Genomic DNA, 22,222 nt, shown 5'->3' on the forward strand with positions numbered 1-22,222 from the left:
AAGTGTTGAATAATTACAAAGATAAGGCCTCAAGCAACAGGTATATTAAATTGGGGAAGAGAAATGGTGGTATACAATAAATTAATATATATTTTATATTTTGCTTCTACAGTACTCATACCATCTCAATATTATCACTTTGACTGCCAAAGGTTTTTCCAGTTAGAAACTGCCACCGCCAGCGTTTATAGCCCAATTCGATGTTTTTATTAAAGCTGATTGAAACTATGTATGTGATCTGATTTACATGTAATTTAGACTACTAGATGGTACGCTCGCTTCGCTCGCGTACCATCTAGGTCGTGCCCACAGATGGTTCTCGAATACATACTAATTTCAGCGTTAAAAAACTGGCGATTTCAAAATACGTACCGCAGGACAATAATACATGTCGTTTACAGGAACGAATAAATAGACACTGTGATTTATGTACTCAACTAAAATTAGCACCCTGGGAATTACTTCCGAAAGAGAAACTTGTCACAAAATGAGACAATTGTTTAAGTCAAATTTAAACAAACTTAATTTGTGTTTTATATGTAACATTAGGGTTGAGGTATGGGGAAGAGGATGGGTGCAAAGAGGAACAATTTTTAAATATATTCTTTATCCATTTAGTAACGACATATTAATTGTTTTCATGTTTTACAAATAATATACCACTAAACACAGTAAAACATTGCGATGTAATACTTTGTTGAAACTATCACCGTCCTAGTCGATTGAAAAGTACAGTACGTGTAACGGTACATCACTACGACGTGTATATGTTTATATAATGTAAAACAATTTGTGAAAACCACCTCTATTCGGGGCAAATCACAAATTCGATTTAATCGTCAAGAAATATTAAATTATCTAACTCAACTTAATTAGTAGGCCTAATGGTTTTCAGTTGTTTCTTAGAGCTAATTCATACTTAAGTTGGTTTGTGATGCACTGTAGGCCTATCCTCTACTGGCTTTACAACGCTACTCATGCCAGTGAGGGAAGGGTGATGATGTGGGTGGTTTAACTGCAATAATAAAGATTTGTACATAAATATACGGCGACTGAAAACGCTAGGAAAATCTATATCCAACCTCTGCAGCACAGAATGGATCGAATTTCTGTTATGAGTATACAGTACTTGCCTTTACGACGCCTGAGGGAATAGACACTTGTGGAACAGAGATTGGAATGTTCCATTCATCACAAATCAATACATTTGTATAAACGTATATTAAATCTATCAAAATAGTATTTTTTAAAGAAAATCGGCCTGTCTTCAACATTATGATGCTGTACTCGAGCTGTTCAACCGGTTTTCAGCCATTAAAAACAATTATCGTAGGAGGAGATAGGAAAATGCGAAGCATCCTCGTATTATCGTCTGCGGGTATTTTTCCAGATGGACATCCATTAGACAGTGTATACCGCGATCGAAAAACACCCCTATTTGGGGCAAATCGTTGAACCTAAATTCGTTTTAATCGTCAATAACTAATTATCGAACTCAATTTAATTAGTAAACAGGGTTACACCAGGCGGTTAAAATCAGCACCGAAAGTACGAACCAACTTTATATACCATCGAGTAAACATTCTAGAAATAACGCGCGATTTACCGAATTTTGCCCTTACGTAAATTTATATATAGAAAATAATCATAAAGATTTTAGCTTTACAATGGTACCAAGAACGATTTTCAAATCGCAATATGTAAATCGTAATAGTAAAATGAAAGTAACCCACTTTTTGAGTTTTTCGTAGTTTCGCGCAAGAAAGTCGAGATATTCGCGATTTTGTGCAAGACATCAAAATATGAAAATATCGCCCGGTGAGATCAACAAACAACAAAAAAGTTACTTACACGGCACCGGTAGGCCTATAAAAACAAGTTATCACTATCGAAAAATGTATTGCATTTTATAAATCATAAATCTTACATCAATGTTTCGCCAAAATCCACATAGTAAAGACACCAGGCCTAGTTAACTTGGCCTAAAGTTGGTCCGGAACCGTTTTACGACTAGGCCTAGGCTATAGCCTAGTACTACTAGCCTAGCTAGTAAACTGATGATAATATTCATACCATTTCTAAACAAGTTTGTTGTGTGAAACACAGCCACTTACAGTGAAACACCAAAACAATACATACAATAATAAAATTAAAGACTTCATATTGAAAATTCATCCATTATTTTTTATTCAGATAACAAACAAACATGCCAATCCACATAAACCTTTGTAATGCTTCGGCGGCTTAGCTAGCGCGCGACCGATACACAATGCGCCAAACCATCGCTGTACGCGCTACTGTGATGCGCGGTGTATGTTATTTCGACAGGTATTTTCCAAAAAACGAAGATTTTCGTGTTTGGCAGTCAAAGTGTTAAAAGAAATGGTAAGGTATGTACAGTATAGGTCTTGTAGGTGATCTTGATTTCTGTTTCATTCATTGTTTTTGTTTCATACTAAACAAGAGACTATTATAATTTTACAAAAAATTTAGGTAAAATAAGTAACTCGTGATTATAAGTTTGATTTTTGGATTTTACAAACTCACTTTAAAGATATATGGAAAATAGGAAATCCAAGATAACAATTACTTAAATACTCCTTCCCTACGTTTTTTAGATCTAATTTAAGGTCACAAACTACATTTAATGTAAAAATAAATATTATATGGTCCTATTGAGATAACTTTTTTGTCTTTAAATGGTTAAAAATGTGAAAAATAATTTTAATTTAGTAATTTTAGCGGCCCGCTATAAATCCCAAAATGCATTGCGCGCGGATTGATATTTTTGTTTTTCTTCTGTAATTCACCCACTTTTTGATCGATCGTGAGGACAAAATAAATGGAAGACTCCTAACTTTTCAGCGAAAATACCTGGTTTTCCCCAATTTGTATCAACAGAGTCTGGCAAAAATAGAAAGACAATTTTAAATGCAGCAACTATACAACATCAGGCTAGGTATATAACTAGATTGAACGATGTTCGTAAGTTACCAATGTTTACCAGCTAGGCCTACAAAACTAGCCTAGCTAGGCTAGGCCTAAAGACCATCCACGAGAGGTCATTCGCTGCGAGCTACTTAGGTAGTGCATTATTTCTCACTTTTTATCATAATTTATCATAAAACGTACATTTAAGACAAGGAATGACCTGGTTTAATGTTTTTAAAGTAATATATATGTATTATTTTTACAAAACGTCACAAATTGTAGGGAATGGGTCTTTAACTGTTAAATGACAAAACTCTACCAAAACACTTATTTAAACCCGGACGATGTTATTGCTCTTTTAGAATTTATCTGCACAACATAATATTTCAGCTTCAGAGGACAAATTTATCGTCAGATATTTGGTACAGACAGTGCACAAAAATTTACTGACCACCTCAACTCCATCGATCCAACGGGCAACATTAAGTTCACGTTTGAGGAAGAAGATCAGGGAAAAATCCCTTTCCTGGACACATTAATTGTCAGGAAATAAGATGGGTCACTGAAATTACTGGTGTACAGGAAAAAGACACATACTGACCAGTACCTGAACTTGTAATCTCAACACCCTCTACACCAAAATCTAGGGGTCATCAGAACGCTCATGGATAGAATGGAGAACATAGCAGAGGAGGCGGATAAGAAAGAAGAAGTTAAAATCAGGAATGCGCTTAGGAAATGTGGATACCCCAAGTGGTCACTGGTTAGAGTCAAACAACAAATAAACTACACAAACCAAAGGAATAAGAACCTTATGTCGAAGGAGTGGCATAACAAGCTCAGCGGATTTTAAAGAAATATGGTATTTCCACCGCCATGCGTCCAACGAACACTCTTAAAAGCACTCTAGTCCACCCCAAAGACAAGAAGTACATCACTTAAAGAAGTGACATATTTTACAACATTCCTTGCAAAAGTTGCAAGAAATCGTATATTGGGAAAACAGGTCTGCAATTTGGAGTAAGACTATTAAGAACACCAAAAAGACACTGAAAAGGTCTTCGATCGTAAATACACCCGGGCAACTAGAAAGGAATCAACATCCGAAATCCACAAATCTGCCATCACAGACCACATGCAGCTCAAGAAAACCACATCATCGATTGGGAGGGGGGCTAAAATTCTTGATAGAGACTCTAACCCATTCAAGCGTAGAATCAGAGAGGCAATCCAAATCAGAAAGAGGGGGGCTAACGCAATCAACCGCGACGAAGGGGCTGTATTTCTCAATCACGTATACACATCATTGCTACGAAAAATTATGACGTTCACCTAGAAACAATAACAACAGATTTCCAGGAAGTAGCAGTGGACCGGATCACTTGTGATCAAGCCATCAGCCAAGATGGCGAAAGCTAAAGAATGTGAGTAATTTCTTTTGGATTTGTCAAACAAAATGATTTATTTATTATCTACAATCCTACAAAATGCACTTATTCAAGGCGTCAAATATGGAAATAATTTTTGTGTTACAGCAGCAATTTCCAAGGCATTCTGACTGTCACTTGATGCATGAGGCTGCTACCATCTCTCCACTTCTTATAGTCTTCCTCCAGTCTTCTGGATGCTAAGCTCTGCGTTATTGATTCCTATATATACTGATCTACCTTTTCTTGACTTGTCCTATCAGTCTCCAGCTATTCCTCATAACAACTTCCAAGACTGGCAGTATTTCACTTCCATGTTCCATGAGCTACAGTACTTTGTGTTCCTCCTTTCTGTCAAGTTAACACCACACATCTTTCTTATCATTGCCCTTTCCAATCTTCTAACACTTCCTTCTCCTTTATGTTCCATGTTTTAACTATAATCACCAATCTTAAACAGGCTTTTATATTTATTCTTCAAAATTCAACAATATCGTTAACTGAACTACAGCAAATGATAAAAAACATTCATTTAATATTATACTGTACACCATTTTGAAATACGGTAACTTCCGGTAATAAAAAAACTAAAGTATTAAAGTTGAATTCAATGACAAATATCAATAATGTATGTTCTGCAAAACTTCAAATCTGTTGAAAATACGTATCAAGATGGTTATTATTAAGTTATTTTATATGTATAATTCAGTGGTGGCGCCAGCGGGGGGGCCGGGGGGGGGCCAGGGCCCCCCCCCCGTCGGGGAAAGCTGGCCCCCCCGTCAGGGAGTATTGGCCATATTGGTCGGGGAGAAAAATAGGATCATTTCTTTTCTGGTAAAAAATAAAACAATATTAAGTGTACTACTATATATTTTAAGTAACTGCGGCATTCCATTTTTGACGTACGTACGATATACTGACAGCGAAGTAAACAGTATGTGGTACGCATTTGTCTGGTGGCGGTGTCTGTTTGTACGAATCTTTCACTCACTGCGGTATACGCGTCGACATATCTGGGCTGTATCATATTACATCCAGGGACCAAAATATGTATTTTTCAGATTCCAGGCGAAAATCGAAAATTCATTTGCAACTACGCATCGACGTACGTTCATACAGGGATAAAGGTACGAGTTATGTTCTCACGGTTGAGTTTACGAATTGTTTCAATTTACCAATAACCCTTGCGTATATGTTCGCTGTCGATTAAAGGGGTTTGGGTGGGGGTTCGATTGGGAAAAGGAAGCGGTTGGCCCGAACCATAAAACAGGGTCTGGTCACGTTTCTTTTCGCGCATAAATCTCGATCTAGGGTAGGTGGGTGAATAGGGTGGCTTACTTCTAAAGGGAAAAAAAAGATGCAACAAACCCGTGACCGTCGCTAGACGCGGATTCGGCGCACTTGACTCTTTGAATTAAGAAGAGTAGGCTAGAGCTATAGTTGTGTAAATAGGCCTACATAGTGAAAGAACTATTTATGAATTCAAGAGTTTAAAAAGAAAACGCAATTTAAAATCTTCGGAAAATACCCACAACTGAGTTATTTTCAAAACACATGCACTCCCACTACCAGCATCACGTTGTCTTAGCTCGCTCCTCGTGTGAATGCTGACGTCATCACTCTCCAAAAATACACCATTTTCCGCCCTGGTCCGTGTGCAAGCGTTAGCGTGGACCTGTATATTTACACCCCTGTACAGAGTAGAGTGTAATATCGTGAACTTTTTTCTCGCGTAAGAAGGTTTTTTATATAATGGTATGCAGTATAAACGATAAAAAAAACGATAAACATGATGTTCTTTTATTATTATTTCATAGGCATAACATAAACATGAAATGTCTTGTTCTATGTACACGGCCGAAAAAACGGCATTTTATTGATTTGTGTTATAGACACGGCGATTACGGCAATTCATTGTATACGGTACTAAATTACATTGAGTTATTCACCCGGCTATAGGGTATATATCTGAGGTTAACAGACCACCAAAGCACAGTCGTACACTAAACACATGCACTATCGAGGCATTTTTGGATCAAAGTTTATTATTAGTTCGTCGAAAAAGATCCCTATTAATTAGAGTATTTAGGAAAGATTTATTTAAATTTACATTATTATGTGACATTGTTATTAAATGTAAATGGAAACAGTTGCTCTAGCCCATTAAACAGTGTGTAAGCATCTATTTTTTCAAAATTTTCTGAACCCACCCCCGCTTTCGCGCATTCGGCCCCCCCTGTCGGGGAATTCGGCCCCCCCGTCGGGGAAATCCTGGCGCCACCACTGGTATAATTACTGTGATTTAAACAATGCATGAATTATTCAATGTCTTTGCACCTACAGTATATCCACCAAGGAATATACTACTTTTTTATCTTTGGTTCTGCCTGATTGCTTTACAAAATTGATTTTAAATTATTTCATCTAATATTATAACCAAACGTTAATTTACAAACAGATAATATAAATGATCAAAGAAATGTTTTATTGCTCAGACAGTTACACAATTGCCAGTGGTGTAACGCATAAGTCGCTCTGCCACTTTTTAGCCTTTTTCAACAATATTTGAATGCCTGTTCAGACTGTAAATACTATATAAACCTATAATTCTGACGTTTGTGTGTCAAAATTGCTGAAATTGAAAACAAAAGTCAGCCTCAGGATACTATGGCAAAGTATGGAACATAAACTTGTTTAAAGTACTGTTTCCTAAATAATACTATAGTATACTGTACTATTATTTTTTTTTCCTTTTATTGTATTCAACATTTTTATCTTTAGCCCCTTGAGTCCCTGGGTTTAGCCTTTGAGTTCTTTTTTTTTTTCAATTCAAGAAACATTTATTGACTAAGGGACCCCTTTGGAAACAAGCCTCTGGGCTTAAAGGGCCATCCCCTGCTTTCCATGCTTATTTTCTTGATTAGTCTTGTATTTTTATATTTAATGTTTCTCTTTTTATTTCATTTACATTATACTGTTTTATTTATTTGTACTGTATTTGGAAAGCAATAAATATTACTTACTTACTTACTTATAACAATGGTTGGCATATACTGTAATATATAGTCGAGAGACTACAAAAGCCCAAATGGGCCTGTCGCTGTAGTCCCTCTTTACATTATACAAATATTAATAATACATGCACTTAATCTTAATTAGCCGTTCAGGTCTCATACATAATGTAGCCTTTACGCCAATGACAATTGCATTTGGGCAAGTTGTGATTACCCTCCTGTTATTTGCGAATTTATTTTGTTGTTGGTTGGGTTTGGAAACAAAATAAAAATCAAATTAAACCATCTTCTTCTGGTTAAATAATGTATTATTATATTAAATTAAGTTTGTATATATCTTTACCAAGTTTTAAATAATAGTTTTTAGAGGTGTACTAGTTTTAAGTCCTTATCTGAGAAAATTTGAACTACTGTACCACCAAAACTATTCTCATTTTTAAGTCTATGATTTGTGATACTCCTGCCGCTTTTTTTAAAGTACTTATCTGAGAATGCTAGAACTGGTAAAGTAGACCCTGTAGAAGAACATGTGCCAATTTATTGACTTTCTTAAATACGTAATTATTATAGAATGCTTGAACTATTGTCAAGCAGAGCCTTGAAACTGTGCTGATTGTATGTGCTAATTCTATTTAGCACAGTATTTTAGGGATCTTACCCAAGTATATTACAGCCACAGAAAAGCAATGTTACACTAACCATTGCATCATTTTCTATGCCCACTCTGTATGCATTGCATGGTCAGCACACATAATTTCTCTCTGGGGAAATCACACGCTAACAGACACCACATGTACCTTGGAAACTACTACTTCGTATGATACCTGATGGTTTGTTCTTATCACAAGGGAAATCTCATAACAAAGACATAAAGATGTAATTAAACAAATTAATTGACAAATATCCTTATATTAACTGTAATAAGATATCTCAATTGCTCCAATTCATAATAATGATGATAGCCCTGTTTATGTCATTATCCCTTGTACATTGAAGTCATTTTTTCTTGCTGTAATTAGTGAACATAATAACTTGGTAACATCATATAATAACAACATAGACTTTTTACTAATCTAATAGTAAAACACCATCCACGGCAGGAATATATACAATTTGGAAGTAGAGCTGTAACTTGGTGGTTAACAAACATGCTCGCCTTCCAATCTCAATAGGACCAGGGTGACCTAGAGCCAGTTTTGAATTTACAACTGTTTCTACTCCACTCCACAGATGAGACTTTATAAGCATGATAATCTATCCTGTAATTGGCAAGTTGTTGTTGAATTGTGTAGGAAATTAAAAAACAACTTACGACAGTTTCATTCCACACCCTAAGCCTTAAATGGGACTGACACTAAATGCTAGTTTATGCATCTGTAGGCCTAATTGATGAGTTTCTCGCTGTAGAATGACATTTTTGTTTTTATTTATTTATTTAGGCAAACAAATATTTAAATTATAATAATATGCTGTCTATAAAGTCACTAGATTGTAAAATGTGTAATGCAATGTATTATTGAAAGATTAAAAAATATCTATTACTTTTATTATAAGAATCATCACAGTAAAAGTTTTCCATCATAAGAAGATTTATTGTCCTCAATGAATATGGAGAACTATTTATTGCTTTAGGTTTTTTCAGGTAAATAATTTTTTTTTCGATTCAAATTTTGGTCATGGTTAGTAACTACTGTAGATGTGACTATAAAATATCATATGTTGAATATTCCATTGTAATGTAGACATAATTTTATTCGTAAAAAATTAATAAAAAATTTGACAAAAAAATGTTTACCTAAAAAAACTGTACTCACAAAAAATAGTCAAATTGATTGGAAGTCAGTGGGTTTTTGGTTGAATTTAACCATTTATTTTGTTATTTTATAAATAAAAACATTATACTTTTTAGTTTAGTGATTAACTTTATTAAAACTGCAGAATCTTTTTTTTTATAAATCTTCATTTTTCATATACATATTTAATTATATTTTTAAGGGGGAAAATACCTTTAATAAGGATGAAAAAGAACATTTCCAACAACAGCAGTTACGGAAATAAGAACATCTGGAAAGCCTGAAACCAATGTGGTCATGTAGCAATAAACCATTTTAATTCACATCCAAAAGGAAATATAACTTATGACAGGAAAGAAATGACGATATATAAGGACTTATTATTAGTATATACAGTATTAAGGAAATGACTGAGATTAAAAGTACAATCTAATACAATGTGTCCCTCTGTGTTCTATGGTAAATCCATAATTTCAATTTTAATAATAGTTAGAGTGTTTAAATATTGATAATGGTTGTAAAATAAAAATGTTTCTAAAGTGTTTTACACAAAAAATGTCATATAATATTCCAAAATTAAACCCCAAAAATTATAATAATATATATAATATATCATTTTACAGAGTTTCTGTCCGAAAGTTTTTGTGGGAAATGCTGGGGAAATTATTATTGAGAAAATAGATGAAAGAAAGAAAATGGGAAAGGGAAGGAGAAAAGGGTTTATGAGAAATGAGAGAGGGGGAAATAGAAATGAGGAGGAATAGAAGATGTAGGAAAGTATTTGTGAGATATTAAATGAGAGAAAAAGAAAAGTAGTTGCTCATATCAATAAAACCCACAAATCCAATTTAGCACAGACACAAACAAAGGTTTCATTCTTTAGTAAACTTAATTATAGTAAATGTAGTAGCCAGTTTGTAATGGTCATATCAGCTGAGCCAACAATCACATATAAGTGAAAGAATCCTAAACAGGCAATAATAGTAACAGTTTTTTCCCTACATACTGTTAAGGTTTTGTTATTTATCATATAAAGTTATAGAAAACATTATTACAGCACTGTAGTTATCATTTTATATCAAAAATATGAATTTGTATATTAAATTACATTGTTAACATCATAGAAGAAAAAAGAATAAAAGAATGATTATAAAAAGGTCATGTTGTAAAAATCCATTAATGTTTTTTTAAAACATTGTGACCTTTTAAAAATGGTCACTAATGCTTTAAAAGGTCACTAGATTTATCTATCAAGTATAATCTTACATTTTTTCATAAATATTTATATTCTAAATGAAAAATACGAAAAGGTAATGTAATATTATATTCACTTTTAAAGTATATCTCAGTAAGAATTTATTCATTGTGAAATTTAAAAAATAGTAAGTGCTCATGTTGTTTAACATTCAAATCTTTTCGCAATAACAAGTTTCCCACAATCCTTAGGCAAATTTTACAATTTTTAGGCCAAAAATCCTAGTTTCACCACTGAAATCTGAGCCTCAATGAAACGTCATAAAGAATATTTTAAGTTTAATTACTTCTAAAAATTAAATTCACTGATTTGTATTATTGTAATATGTAATAAAATAAATAAAAAATAAATGGTACTTGACAACTTACTTCTTACCTCGTCAACTTGTATCTAAAGTTGCCATGTTTCATCATATAGTGTACTACAGACAAGAACTAAAAACCAACTGACTGTCTTTACTCATCCATCACGACTAGAGGGAGCCATATTAATGACTCGTGGGTAATGAATAATTCTAAGATCTTACAAGTTAACGATCTCATCAAAATTTTGTTATTTTAATATGATTACAATTTATAAACAGGTTGATTATTATTCAATTTCTCAAATTTAGCACACTTTTAAAAAGTTTTAAAATAAAAAAAGAAAAAAAAATAGAAAATCAAATTAAAAGGTATTTTTTTAAATAAGGTAAAAAAACAATATTTAAATTATAACTTTCAATAATTGGAGTATTTGATAGGGAAAAATGTGTGTTCAACCAAAAAATATTTCCCCAATTGAATAGAACTTTACTATTTTATACCCTATACTAATGTACTATAAAAGAATTACACCAAATGAAAAAATAATCAAGAAAATATGTTTGCGGATATCAATTAAAAACATTTAGGCCTTACAGGGCTCCTTAAAAAACAAGATGTCAAAATACTTGGGCAAATACTTGTTGATTACTACGGACCACAACGTTAAGTACCAGTAATCAAATTATTATAGAATATATTATTAATATTATTGGATACAAGAAACACGATAATAATATCATTCATAAATGCATTTCCTAACTTCATATAAGGTTTATGACAGCTACTGTACTTTGTTTCTACTAGAGTAGGCCCTACTACTTACCTAAGCTTGGATCGGCTTCCGATACACTTGTATACGAGTAACTACTGGCTTTGTGGGGACTGCATGTGGCTGGATTTGAGTATGTCGCAGATGAAGACATGGCCGGCTAACTAAACGTCCACAATTCCTGCTCTAAGCTGTTTTAATATTTAATCGATAAACTCTAAAACGACAGCAAGTGTGATATAGATTCTGTAATGGTTTGTTGAATTGTGTACTGTATTTAATGAATCAAATGTTCATGTATGTTTGATGCGAGTTGTCGCTCAGTTGATTTCCTACCGTCAGTCGCAGACCACAGAGTGCAGTGTTGCACATCTAAGGCGCCGAGGAGGCCTAAATTGTATAGTAATAAATAATATCATACAATCGTTGATTGGACCATAGTTGAATTCAGTACGTAAAAAGAATTTGTTTACCTTTGGTAGTAAAATAACATATTATTTTAGTAACATGACTCAAACACACAGTAGGCTTAAATTAATAAGTTTATGATACGTTGTGTATCTAAAGCTCTGCCTACACTATCAAACTAGATTGAAAAAAAAAGTGTGATGTGCATAAATATGGCAGTGATATGTCCAAATATGGTAGTGATATGACATCATCATGTCCCTATAATGAGCACATCACATTAATTTGTTTCACAAAGTTTGATAGTGTAGACAAGGCTTAACGCGTCGAGGAGGCCTAAATTGTAGAGTTTGTCATACAATTTTTTAAGTTGATTGGTATGGACCATAGTTAGACAATTAGTTAACATGCGTCAAAAACACAGTAGGCTTAAATATTAATAAGTTTATGTTACGTTGTGCGCATTCTGACTATCAAAATCAAATCAACTTTATTTGTTACAGTACATGGAAAAAGAAAATAAATAGACAACTTGTTTTTCTCGACAGAAACAGTATCATTTAAAACGATATAACAATATCAGGGAAAATTTTCATTTAAAAATTTTGTTTAGCAATATTGCTAATCAAACTGATTTTTAAGTCGAGAAACATAGTTTTGTATTGTATTTTTTGCTACACAATTTTCAAAATGTGTAGCAATAAGGTTGTTTTGTATAGCTTTTTGCTACGCTACACTGGCGAAAATGTTCCCTGAATATAAAGTATACGGTATCATCTATATATAAATTTACGTAAGGGCAAAATTCGATAAATCTCGGTTTATTTCTAGAATTTTTACTCGAAGGTATATAAAGTTGGTTCATACTTTCGGTACTGATTTTAACCATCTGATGTAACCCTGTTTACTAATTAAATTGAGGTAGGTAATTAGTTATTGACGATTAAAACGAATTTAGGTTCAACGATTTGCCCCAAATAGGGGTGTTTTCCAATCGTGGTATACACTGTCTAATGAATGTTCATGGGCACGCAATGAACCACTTGGCTGTCGTCCAAACCGAAAAACGTAAATCACCACTTCGTGGCGTTATACCATAGTATCTTTGGTACCAAACTGCATGTGCATCATACGACAGCAATATACTTTGGTGGTGAACATGTGCGTGGAACTTTAAAATGTTCGAGAAAAAAAATCGGAAAGCAATGAAACGTACGCAAACGTCTATTTAAATCCCATGATAATAATATAATATATGCGCGCTGGTAAACTACTGCGGATTAATATTGAGAACACTAGAAAAACTAAATTTACTTGTTTTCATAGTGCTTCAAGAACTTTGTTTTTGCGCTTTACAAATTTAAAACTATTAATATTAAATACTCTCTCTTTTTACCCGCCCCACACCACCAATCCCCTCCAAACATGTTGGCGTAACGGGCCCAAAAATATTAGGGTACCGGTAAGTAGGTAGGCATTTGTTTTTAATTGCCTTTTTTAAATAATTAAGAAAAAGAATAAACTCAACTCATTTTCCTTTATTCAATTATGTTTACGTTAAATTGTCTTGATTTGGAAAACCACAATTTTTATTTCTTTAGAATAAATGTCTAGCTAGGGTAGGGCATATTCTTAAGGTCGGTCGAGTTACGCCAATATACACTTGACTAAACCAATAACTCGGCATACGAATTCGTAGAACGTTCGTTTTTTGCAACAACCACAAAGGCATATCCATTTGCTAAAATTCATTGTCAATAATGTTCATAAATAATTCAGTCTGAAATATTAATACATTTTTAATTAATATTTTAATATATTAAAATTGTCTTTATTTATTATTATTATTACCAGAGGAAATATAAGAAAATAATAGGCCTACATTTTAACTTTTGTTAAGGTCGCAGGAAAATATGTCGATATTTTCTTTTAAAATAATCCTTTTATTTGTAATGCTATTCATACTCGCAGAAATAATAACAATAAAATCCATTAAAATATTGAAGCATTGATGAGTACAGTATTGCTTTATAGTCAGATTTTATTGAACGATATTATATAGGTCTGGGTTGATTAATGTAAAGACAAAGTGATTTTGTTTAATAGTTTTAAAGGACAAAATTATATTAATTCACTTTAAAAAAATTGTACTCGTAGTTTATGTAGCATAACTCTCGGTACATTATACATTGTCCATTGTATTACAAAATTATCAAATTCCACCGGCTGCAACTCGATAAGTATACAATGTCAGTTAAATGCCTATCGGTGGTTATTAAACGAACATTTTTCAAATTATAATAATACAACAGATAAGACTAAGACAAGAGACACTATTTTCAGTTGGCACATTTCAATTTGCCATTTATAATAGGCCCTCCTCCCTTAAATTAAATTTCTATCGGCGGTTATTAAACGAAAAAAAATAATATTAATTCACTTTTTTTTAAATAGTACCGGTTATATCTCGTTAAGCTATGGCAATGTCGATTTTGAATAATCTTCTTAGGATTCTATCGATTTCTAAAAAGAGAAAAAAAATTCACAATATAGGTCTGGTTTTGACGGACAAATGTTATTAATTCACTTTTAAAAACCAAAATTATGATCTCGATAAATACATAAAAAAACAGAGTCTATTTAAATAATAATAATAAATACATAACAGTGCCGGTTTTAACTCAAACACTCAAACATGTAAACAAAAATGTACGGGGCGCCGTTTGCAACTAGAAAAACATAGAAATAAGACAAATATATCCCACAAACATTTAATCCATTAAAATCATTTTACCAGTTATTTTATGTCCTCGATATTCAAAGTTCAACTAAATAGTAGCATTGCTGTGGTGTATTTGAAAATTATAAGACCAAGATTACAGGTTAAAGAGTAACTGCAGTAAAACAATCTTGACATGGTCCCATACTTATAATTCGATTAATAAAAACAAAATATCTGTAATTCTCAAATGTTAAACACAAATTTGAACAGATTCCTATATTGAAGAAAATGTGTTTTAAAATATAAAGTTGCTAATTATGTATAATAATATATAGAAATAATAATTGTCAACAATAAATCATGAAATAAAATGTGGCCAATTTCAGTAATGAAATTCAACTATCTCTCCAGAGCTCAAGAATAAATAATTCTTCTATTTTAGATATACATATTCATAATTATATATCTGAATTATAAAATATGTTTTATGTAACATGGACAATTGAACAAACTAAACCTTCAAGCTTGGTTCCCACGCAATGCAAGGACATAAACGCAACTCAAGTAATTTGACCAATCACAATTAATAGATTATTCGGATTATCCAAACTGTCGCCTTGTCATTGGTCAATTTGTTTACGTGCTTGTGTTGCATCCTAGAGATGCAATGCAAGGATGTAGGACGCAGCGCAAGTGATTTGACCAATCACAAGCGATGGATTATTATTATTTATTATTATTACTTTTTATTGGTGAATTCGCTTACGTTTACATCCTAGTGGGAACTAAGCTACTTTTCCTGAAGTTCTCTATTCATACAGAATGGGAGTGAATATTTATGACAACTTTGGTTCAAATTCAATTGGATTATTTATTTTAATACCCTCAACGTTCGTGGAACTGCATTTGTGCACATATGCAACAAATATTCTATATATATACTTTTGTAATGAAATGTTTACCTTCTTATTACCTAGGAGGTTATATTTTTGTCTGAGATAGTTGTGTTTGTGTGTTTGTCTGTAATAGCAGGATAACGTCAAAAACTAAACTACGAATCTTTACTAAATTTAAACATAGACATGTGGTCACCGAAGACTTCATTCAATCGTGGAGGCAATCCAGACCAGGTTCCAAATTCTGGACCACTTTTTATTATTTTATTACATTTAGGTTGCACGCAAAAACTACAAGACGGATCTTTATCACGGTTCTTTTTATCTTTTTACTCCTGGTGGAGGTTGCAACTCTCTGACTGCTCTTGTTCTAAACATGCGAGATGAAAAATCGCCGATCTCTATGTACAACTCTAACTCCTTTAATAACCATATATATAATATTCATTTTATGTTATAAATCTTGCCCTGTAATGTTGAATTTTACTTCTAAACAAAGAGCTTTGGAAATCTCTACAGTTAGTAACTCATCAAGTGAAACTCCATCATGAAGGTAGATCCAGCGATTGTCTATGTAGTCATAACGTTTTGGGCCACTGAAAACAAAAATTAGTAATGTATCATAATAATACTTTTATAATAAAAATACTATATACATCCCAACTCTCAATGAAATATTAATCTGGAGGTCTTTTAAAGCATTTCGGAACTCTAGAGGGCACTATAACATTTTGAACAAATATTAAAAACATAGAGGGCGCTATTTAAAAATCAATCTATAATTTGTAAACGTGGGTGTGCCAAAGACCGAAAAAGCTGTATCTAGAGCATAGAGTATCACGGTGTGACGTCACAACGATAGAGAGTGCTGCATGGTTGCTAGCAACCATGCAGCGCCACCTACCGTCGTGACATCAGCACCGTGATACTCTATAGTATTAGAAGCAGTAGAGTTATACATATTTATTGGGATACTCAATTTTCTGTTTGTCCAAAAAAATCGGGAGAAATAGCGGGAAGAGTGGTAGATGGCATTAAAATATGGGATGTCTGCTTTACTGTAAGAATTAATTATGTTAATATTTACATGGTTAAAAGATCAAATCTTAAAAAAAAGTTGCATGGAAATGTATAGCATACGCAATGTCTACACAAGATGAATAGTACAACAGATGATGATGAATTTCATGAAAACTGACACTTACCTGAAAGGAGATGACAACCAAATTTGTCGGTTTGGCGTTTGTTTGTTTATAACATATGTTCCACAGTCTTTACCAAGTCTCACAGTTAAAACTCCATCCTTCATAAGAAAAACGTGAACAACTCTTTCACATGCTGTTTTTTGTTTAGAGTGACAGTACTGTATATGTAATGTAATCGCTGTGTAAAAACTTGTTAGTAGGAAATGTGTGTATGCACTGTGTTACATTTTACACTTATTTTTTCCATGATTTTTTCTGGCGACTAAACCGTCACCTACATCAACTTTAGGAGCATGGTGTGGAGAGTGGTTGGACACCCAATTGGTACTAAAAACAAAAACCAACTATAAGGGCGTCTGTTCAGGAGAATCAACGACGGCCATACAGAAAAAACCCTGCCAGCACGGAGAGGAGGTGTCGTATCATGATGAGTACTACTACTGTATCTCATCTGCTACGCCCCTACAATCATCTAGGTCGTGGGACAACTACAAGTAGATATCAATGTAACACATAAACACATTCACACATTCTTACCAAGGCAAAAGTTACATTTTATGTATGTATTAAACGGTACTAGTGTGATGGTGAATACGACCACTGACCTTGCATTTTTTTATTGTTATTTAGCTAGACTAGACTTGCGTTATAATTAATAATCTGTAATTAAAGGTATGAGAGGTCCTACCAAAAACCAGACTTTTCGCGAGTTCCAAATTTTACCACTAACTGAATACCAAAATTTCAGGAATACCGGACATATTAGGCCAGCTAAAGGTGTCCAGTATTCTTTTCATCTTACCGCTGATGAAATGTCAAAATCTGAAGGACAACTTTCATGCTCTCCGACTCTCTCAAAATTTTCCTCAATTTCATTTAAAGTGTTTTCTGCAAGTTTCTCATAGAAATTAAGATCCATCTCACTGAAAAATATATAAAGAAACGTTGGGTTGATAGTTATGGTAGGTTTAAGATGAAAGACTGTGTATTGGAGGGTGTATAATGCACACATTACAAAGAATATTTCGCCATTTAGCCAATAGATATGATTACATCCAGTTTGATTGAGATAAATATCTTGGAATTTTGTGAAATCAATTTTTTATCTTGACAAACCAGAGATCACAGTAGTTAACATTCAATGCCCATTCACAACTGATAAACAATCAAATGTTTTCCTGGTTGGGCATCAAGTGCTTGAATTTGAATTTTGGGGGTTTTGGGTTGTTTTTTTTTTTTGGTGGGGGTGGGGGTGCGGGGGATTGTTATAAGCAAACTTACCTATCTGTAGTGTTTGTTCGATGTGTACATTTCAGAATTGAATGACTTTTAAAATAATCTGCAGCCTGAAAAAAACAAAAAAACAAAGTGTACTGTAGCAAAAAGGTCATGTAACACATTGCTAAAGCAACATCTAGAATAGCTCATTTGCATATCCAGATGTGTATTAAGAAGACATAGCCTATTAGATGCTCGAATAAATAAATGTCTGGCAAAATGGGAGGTGGCTTTTCTATCTTATTACTGAATCTCAGACGCATCACACTTAACGCACTCTGCCAAAAATACGCCTTCTCTCCCACACCTCACTGACTACTGTCATTATTGATTGTTGATTACTTACCAACGTTGGCCTAGGAATTAGATCAATAGTAGAAGTAGTAACGACATTATTTCTAATGACGGACAGGACGGACATATATCTCGCCCATTTAAAACTACATTTTGATTCTAAAATTGTACTTATAATGTTTAGTTTTATCAATTGAAAGTGTTTTGTACGACACAGAAAAGCTTGAACTGTTCTCATGGGCGCAGCCATCTTGAAAATGTAAGTAAAATAGAGGGCGGTATTACGCATTTAGGCAAAATTTCTCTGGGAAAAATAGAATACTAAAGCGGAGTATGTCGAATCATAAAACACATAATAATACAGTACCTACATATATCTTGCGTTTTCATTATTTATACGTAGAGGCAAGGTCTAACGAAAACTTTAAAGTAAAAACTTCATTATATTATTATGAATAATGTTGCTACTTTCTTATTTAAAAATAATTAAAACCCTAAACCTATTTTGTTTTATCTAGTATGATCTCCACACCATGCTTCTAAAGAAGTTGATGTGGGTACCGGGTTTAGTCGCCAGAAAAAAAAACCAGTGTAAATCCATGTAACACAGTGCATACACACATTTCTTACTCAACAAGTTTTTACACAGCGATTACATTACATTACCTACTGTCACTGTAAACAAACAGCGTGTGAACGCGTTTTTCACGTTTTTCTTATGAAGGATGGAGTTTTAACTGAGACTTGGTAAAGATTTTGGAACATATGTTATAAACAAACAAACGCGCCAACCCGACAAATTTGGTTGTCATCTCCTTTGGTCAAATGACTTGTGTTGCTTTACGTCCTTGCATTGCCGAATGCGTGAGAACCAATAGTCTAGTAGGAAATGGGGGTTCCCATGCACCCCTGAGGTATATTTTTTTAATGTGATTTTTTATAATCTCAAGTATGTCTAGTAACCAGATCAGGTTGTTAACATTTTCAAATCGTGTCCCATGGGGTTGTTTTTGACCCATTTAGTCGGCCATGTTGGTTTTAACAAATTAACATTTTTTCGCATTTCTCAGGAACCAGAGGTCGTAGAAATATAATTTTGGTACCAAAGTACTCAGTATATGTATGTTTGTATATGCTGTAATGAAAGTTTTTTGTATACAATTACAGGAAGTATGATTTTTGACCTATGACCTTGTTTTTAAATGGTGTCCATATCTCAAAAACCGGTTGTCATAGAAACTTTATTTTAGTCTCAAATTATGCAGAATACCAACATTTATATTCATGGTAATGCAAAAGTTTGTCCGAAAATGATCGGAAATGATATTTTTGACCTTTGACATAATTTCATTTACATTTTTACACAATTTTGTCCATATTTGAGGGCATTAGCAGTTCTCGATAACTAACAGACATAGAAATATAATTTTTGTGTCAAAGTACTCGCGATATGCATTTTTATATTCACACTAATGAAAGTTTTTTGTGAAAAACGACCGGAAGTAGGACTTTTGACCTATGACCTCAACTTTAAATATTTTTATTATCTCAAAAACCAGTTGTCATAGAAACTTGGTTTTAGTCTCAAATTGTTCAGAATACCAATATTTATATTTATGATAATAAAAAAGTTTAACCAAAAACGACCGGAAATGATATTTTTTTATCTTTGACATACTCTTTTCTTTTTTGTCAGTACAAATTCTGTCCGTATTTTGTTAGCATTATCAGTTCTCGATAACTAACAGACATAGAAAAAACATTTTTGTACCGATCTTTGTTAGTAACAATACACTAGGATAAATTCGTTGTTTAGTTATCAACATTCCGACCTTTAACCCTATTGAATGATTTTGTAATGATATAACTTATCATTTTTAATTTTGAGATTAATACATACATACATGTATTAATTAATCTTCATTCGAGAGGAGTTCTTCTAGGATGTGACCATCCTCATCTAACTCTTCCTCGTCCAGCTCCTCAGATGTTTTCTCAATCAGATCAATGAGAGAAGGAGGAAGGACAGCACTTTGTGACCAAATTGGCTCTAATATGTTGTCAGTTTTCTGCCAGCCTTGTTGATGGGTGTGAAATAATCAATTGTTGATTTTGTTGAGGGTTTGACTACTGTAGTTGCTGAAATGAAGCCACCAAACCCTGGAACAAGTTGATTTCCTTCTTGTTGACATCCAATAAACCGTGCATGAAACCAGATAAGATACTCTTGTATATACTTGCAGTACACTGTATCGTTAGTTGCAGGTGGTGTAAAAACAGTTCCATCTTGAAATCTGGGTCCAACTCGACCATACAACTGCACAGGAACAAGGGTTTCTGGTGTTTCAATCATCCGGGACCTTATATTGCTTCGCTCATAAAGAGGTAACAAGCGGTCGTGGTCAACGGTATTAAATCCAGGCTTTACCTCTTGTATCATGATCCCGCCTGTGGTATTTACCATATTTGAGCCATGGATGTTTGTGGTAACTTTGTTTAGATTATCCCACTCAAGATGGAACACATCATTACCATCACCAGTAATGATTTGTGGAGTAAGGAATGTAGAAATTTCATCTACAGCTTTCACCAGTGCTGTTTCAAGTTCTAAGCTGAAGTCGTATGTCTCACAATGACCCAACCTATTCAGAATAGTTGTCAATTGCTTACTGCGATAGAGATGTCTAATTGTGGTACTAAGGAGTATGTGCTTCGGCAACTTCCACTCGCTTTTGTCACAGCACGGCATATATTCTAAAATAAATCAATATATATATATATATATGACAATATATGCATCAATGTATTGTGTAATTTTAAATATGCGTCGTGTACAAATAACATACCAATAAACTGTTGCAGAAGGCTTTCAAAGAACATTCAGTTATGATAACTGTTACGTACTGTTACGTACTGTAAATTTGTAAGAATAAATTTAAATGTGTCATACCTGGCCAATAGAAAGCACAATACGTCTTGTCTTTTCATTCATGTTCTGCATGTTTTCATCATTAGATATAAGTATACTCAAAAAGCTCAAAAGATTTGGTGGAAGAAGTTTATCGGCTGCGTTGATTTCTAAATCACTTGCTGTAGGTGGCCACGGAAATGGCTTCATTTCTTTAAAACCTTGTTGTACAGAATTTCGAAGTTGCATTGCCATATTTTCATACTGGTTTTTCAATCCCAGTATATATGCATAACTCACTGCATCAGCGACAGACAGATTTTTGCTAAAAACAACATTATAAGTAATACACCCCTTATCACCTGGGTTAACATTTGTAATAGTAATGCATTTGCTTATATGGTGGTTCTCTAACTGTGCCTTGAGTTTCTCACTTCTATACTCTGGATTAGGGAATTCCATTTTCTCTAACTCTTTGACATAGATATCACGAAGTGATGACAATAGCATGACTTCTTGCTGCCCAATTACAATTACATGTTCTTGAATAAAATAAATTACACACGTCAATGCATTTAAGCGGGCCTCACCTTTAAGACCATTATCATTATCCACATTCAACGACTGGATGTACTTTACATACTTTAGGTTGAATTTTTTTCTGCATGATTGGTGGAAATTGGCGTCGCGGGAAAACAGGTCTTCACCTTGCACTAAGCAATGTAGGTCATGCATTCCTAGTGCAAGTGACCGAGGCTCAATTTGTTTCCATGTGGGATCTTTAAATACACAATTTTCAGTTTTATAAACAGGAAACTTGATGCACCTTTCAGTCTTTCTAGACACTTTCAATTCAAGTTTATTACAAAAAATACACTCTGGTGGAAACAAACTGTTCGTAGTTGATGGTTGTTTACGATTTGAGCGGGAATTTTGAGCTGCACTAGATGTTGAACTACATTTTAAACGATGTTGGTTAATAATAAAGCGTTGGTAGCAAGCACGATGATAACCAAT

At 33.5% G+C, this 22,222-nt stretch overlaps 2 protein-coding genes across 3 annotated transcripts in view; both read right to left on the minus strand.

Annotated features, from left to right (window-relative positions):
• Positions 1-11,815, minus strand: part of LOC140040828 (potassium voltage-gated channel subfamily KQT member 1-like) — a 106,233-nt gene extending 94,418 nt beyond the window's left edge. Inside the window, exon 1 of one of the 2 annotated variants that reach the window (XM_072087057.1) lies at positions 11,549-11,815. In XM_072087057.1, coding sequence (XP_071943158.1) covers positions 11,549-11,648 — 100 coding nt within the window. In that variant the 5' untranslated portion in view covers positions 11,649-11,815. Of the gene's footprint in view, positions 1-10,788; positions 10,853-11,548 lie in introns of those variants that run through there. The other variant, XM_072087058.1, reaches the window with a different exon arrangement.
• A 2,769-nt stretch (positions 11,816-14,584) lies between these two features.
• On the minus strand, positions 14,585-18,562 carry LOC140039838 (frataxin, mitochondrial-like). The gene is made up of 5 exons (XM_072085419.1): positions 18,350-18,562; positions 18,007-18,071; positions 17,528-17,648; positions 16,726-16,823; positions 14,585-16,116 (listed from the first exon to the last, which is right to left on the minus strand). The coding sequence occupies exons 1-5, from the start codon at positions 18,545-18,547 to the stop codon at positions 15,975-15,977; spliced, it is 624 nt and encodes a 207-aa protein (XP_071941520.1). The 5' UTR covers positions 18,548-18,562; the 3' UTR covers positions 14,585-15,974.
• Positions 18,563-22,222: the final 3,660 nt, after the last annotated feature.

Source organism: Antedon mediterranea, chromosome 2 (genome assembly GCF_964355755.1).
Source record: "Antedon mediterranea chromosome 2, ecAntMedi1.1, whole genome shotgun sequence".
NCBI classification, from domain to species: domain Eukaryota; kingdom Metazoa; phylum Echinodermata; class Crinoidea; order Comatulida; family Antedonidae; genus Antedon; species Antedon mediterranea.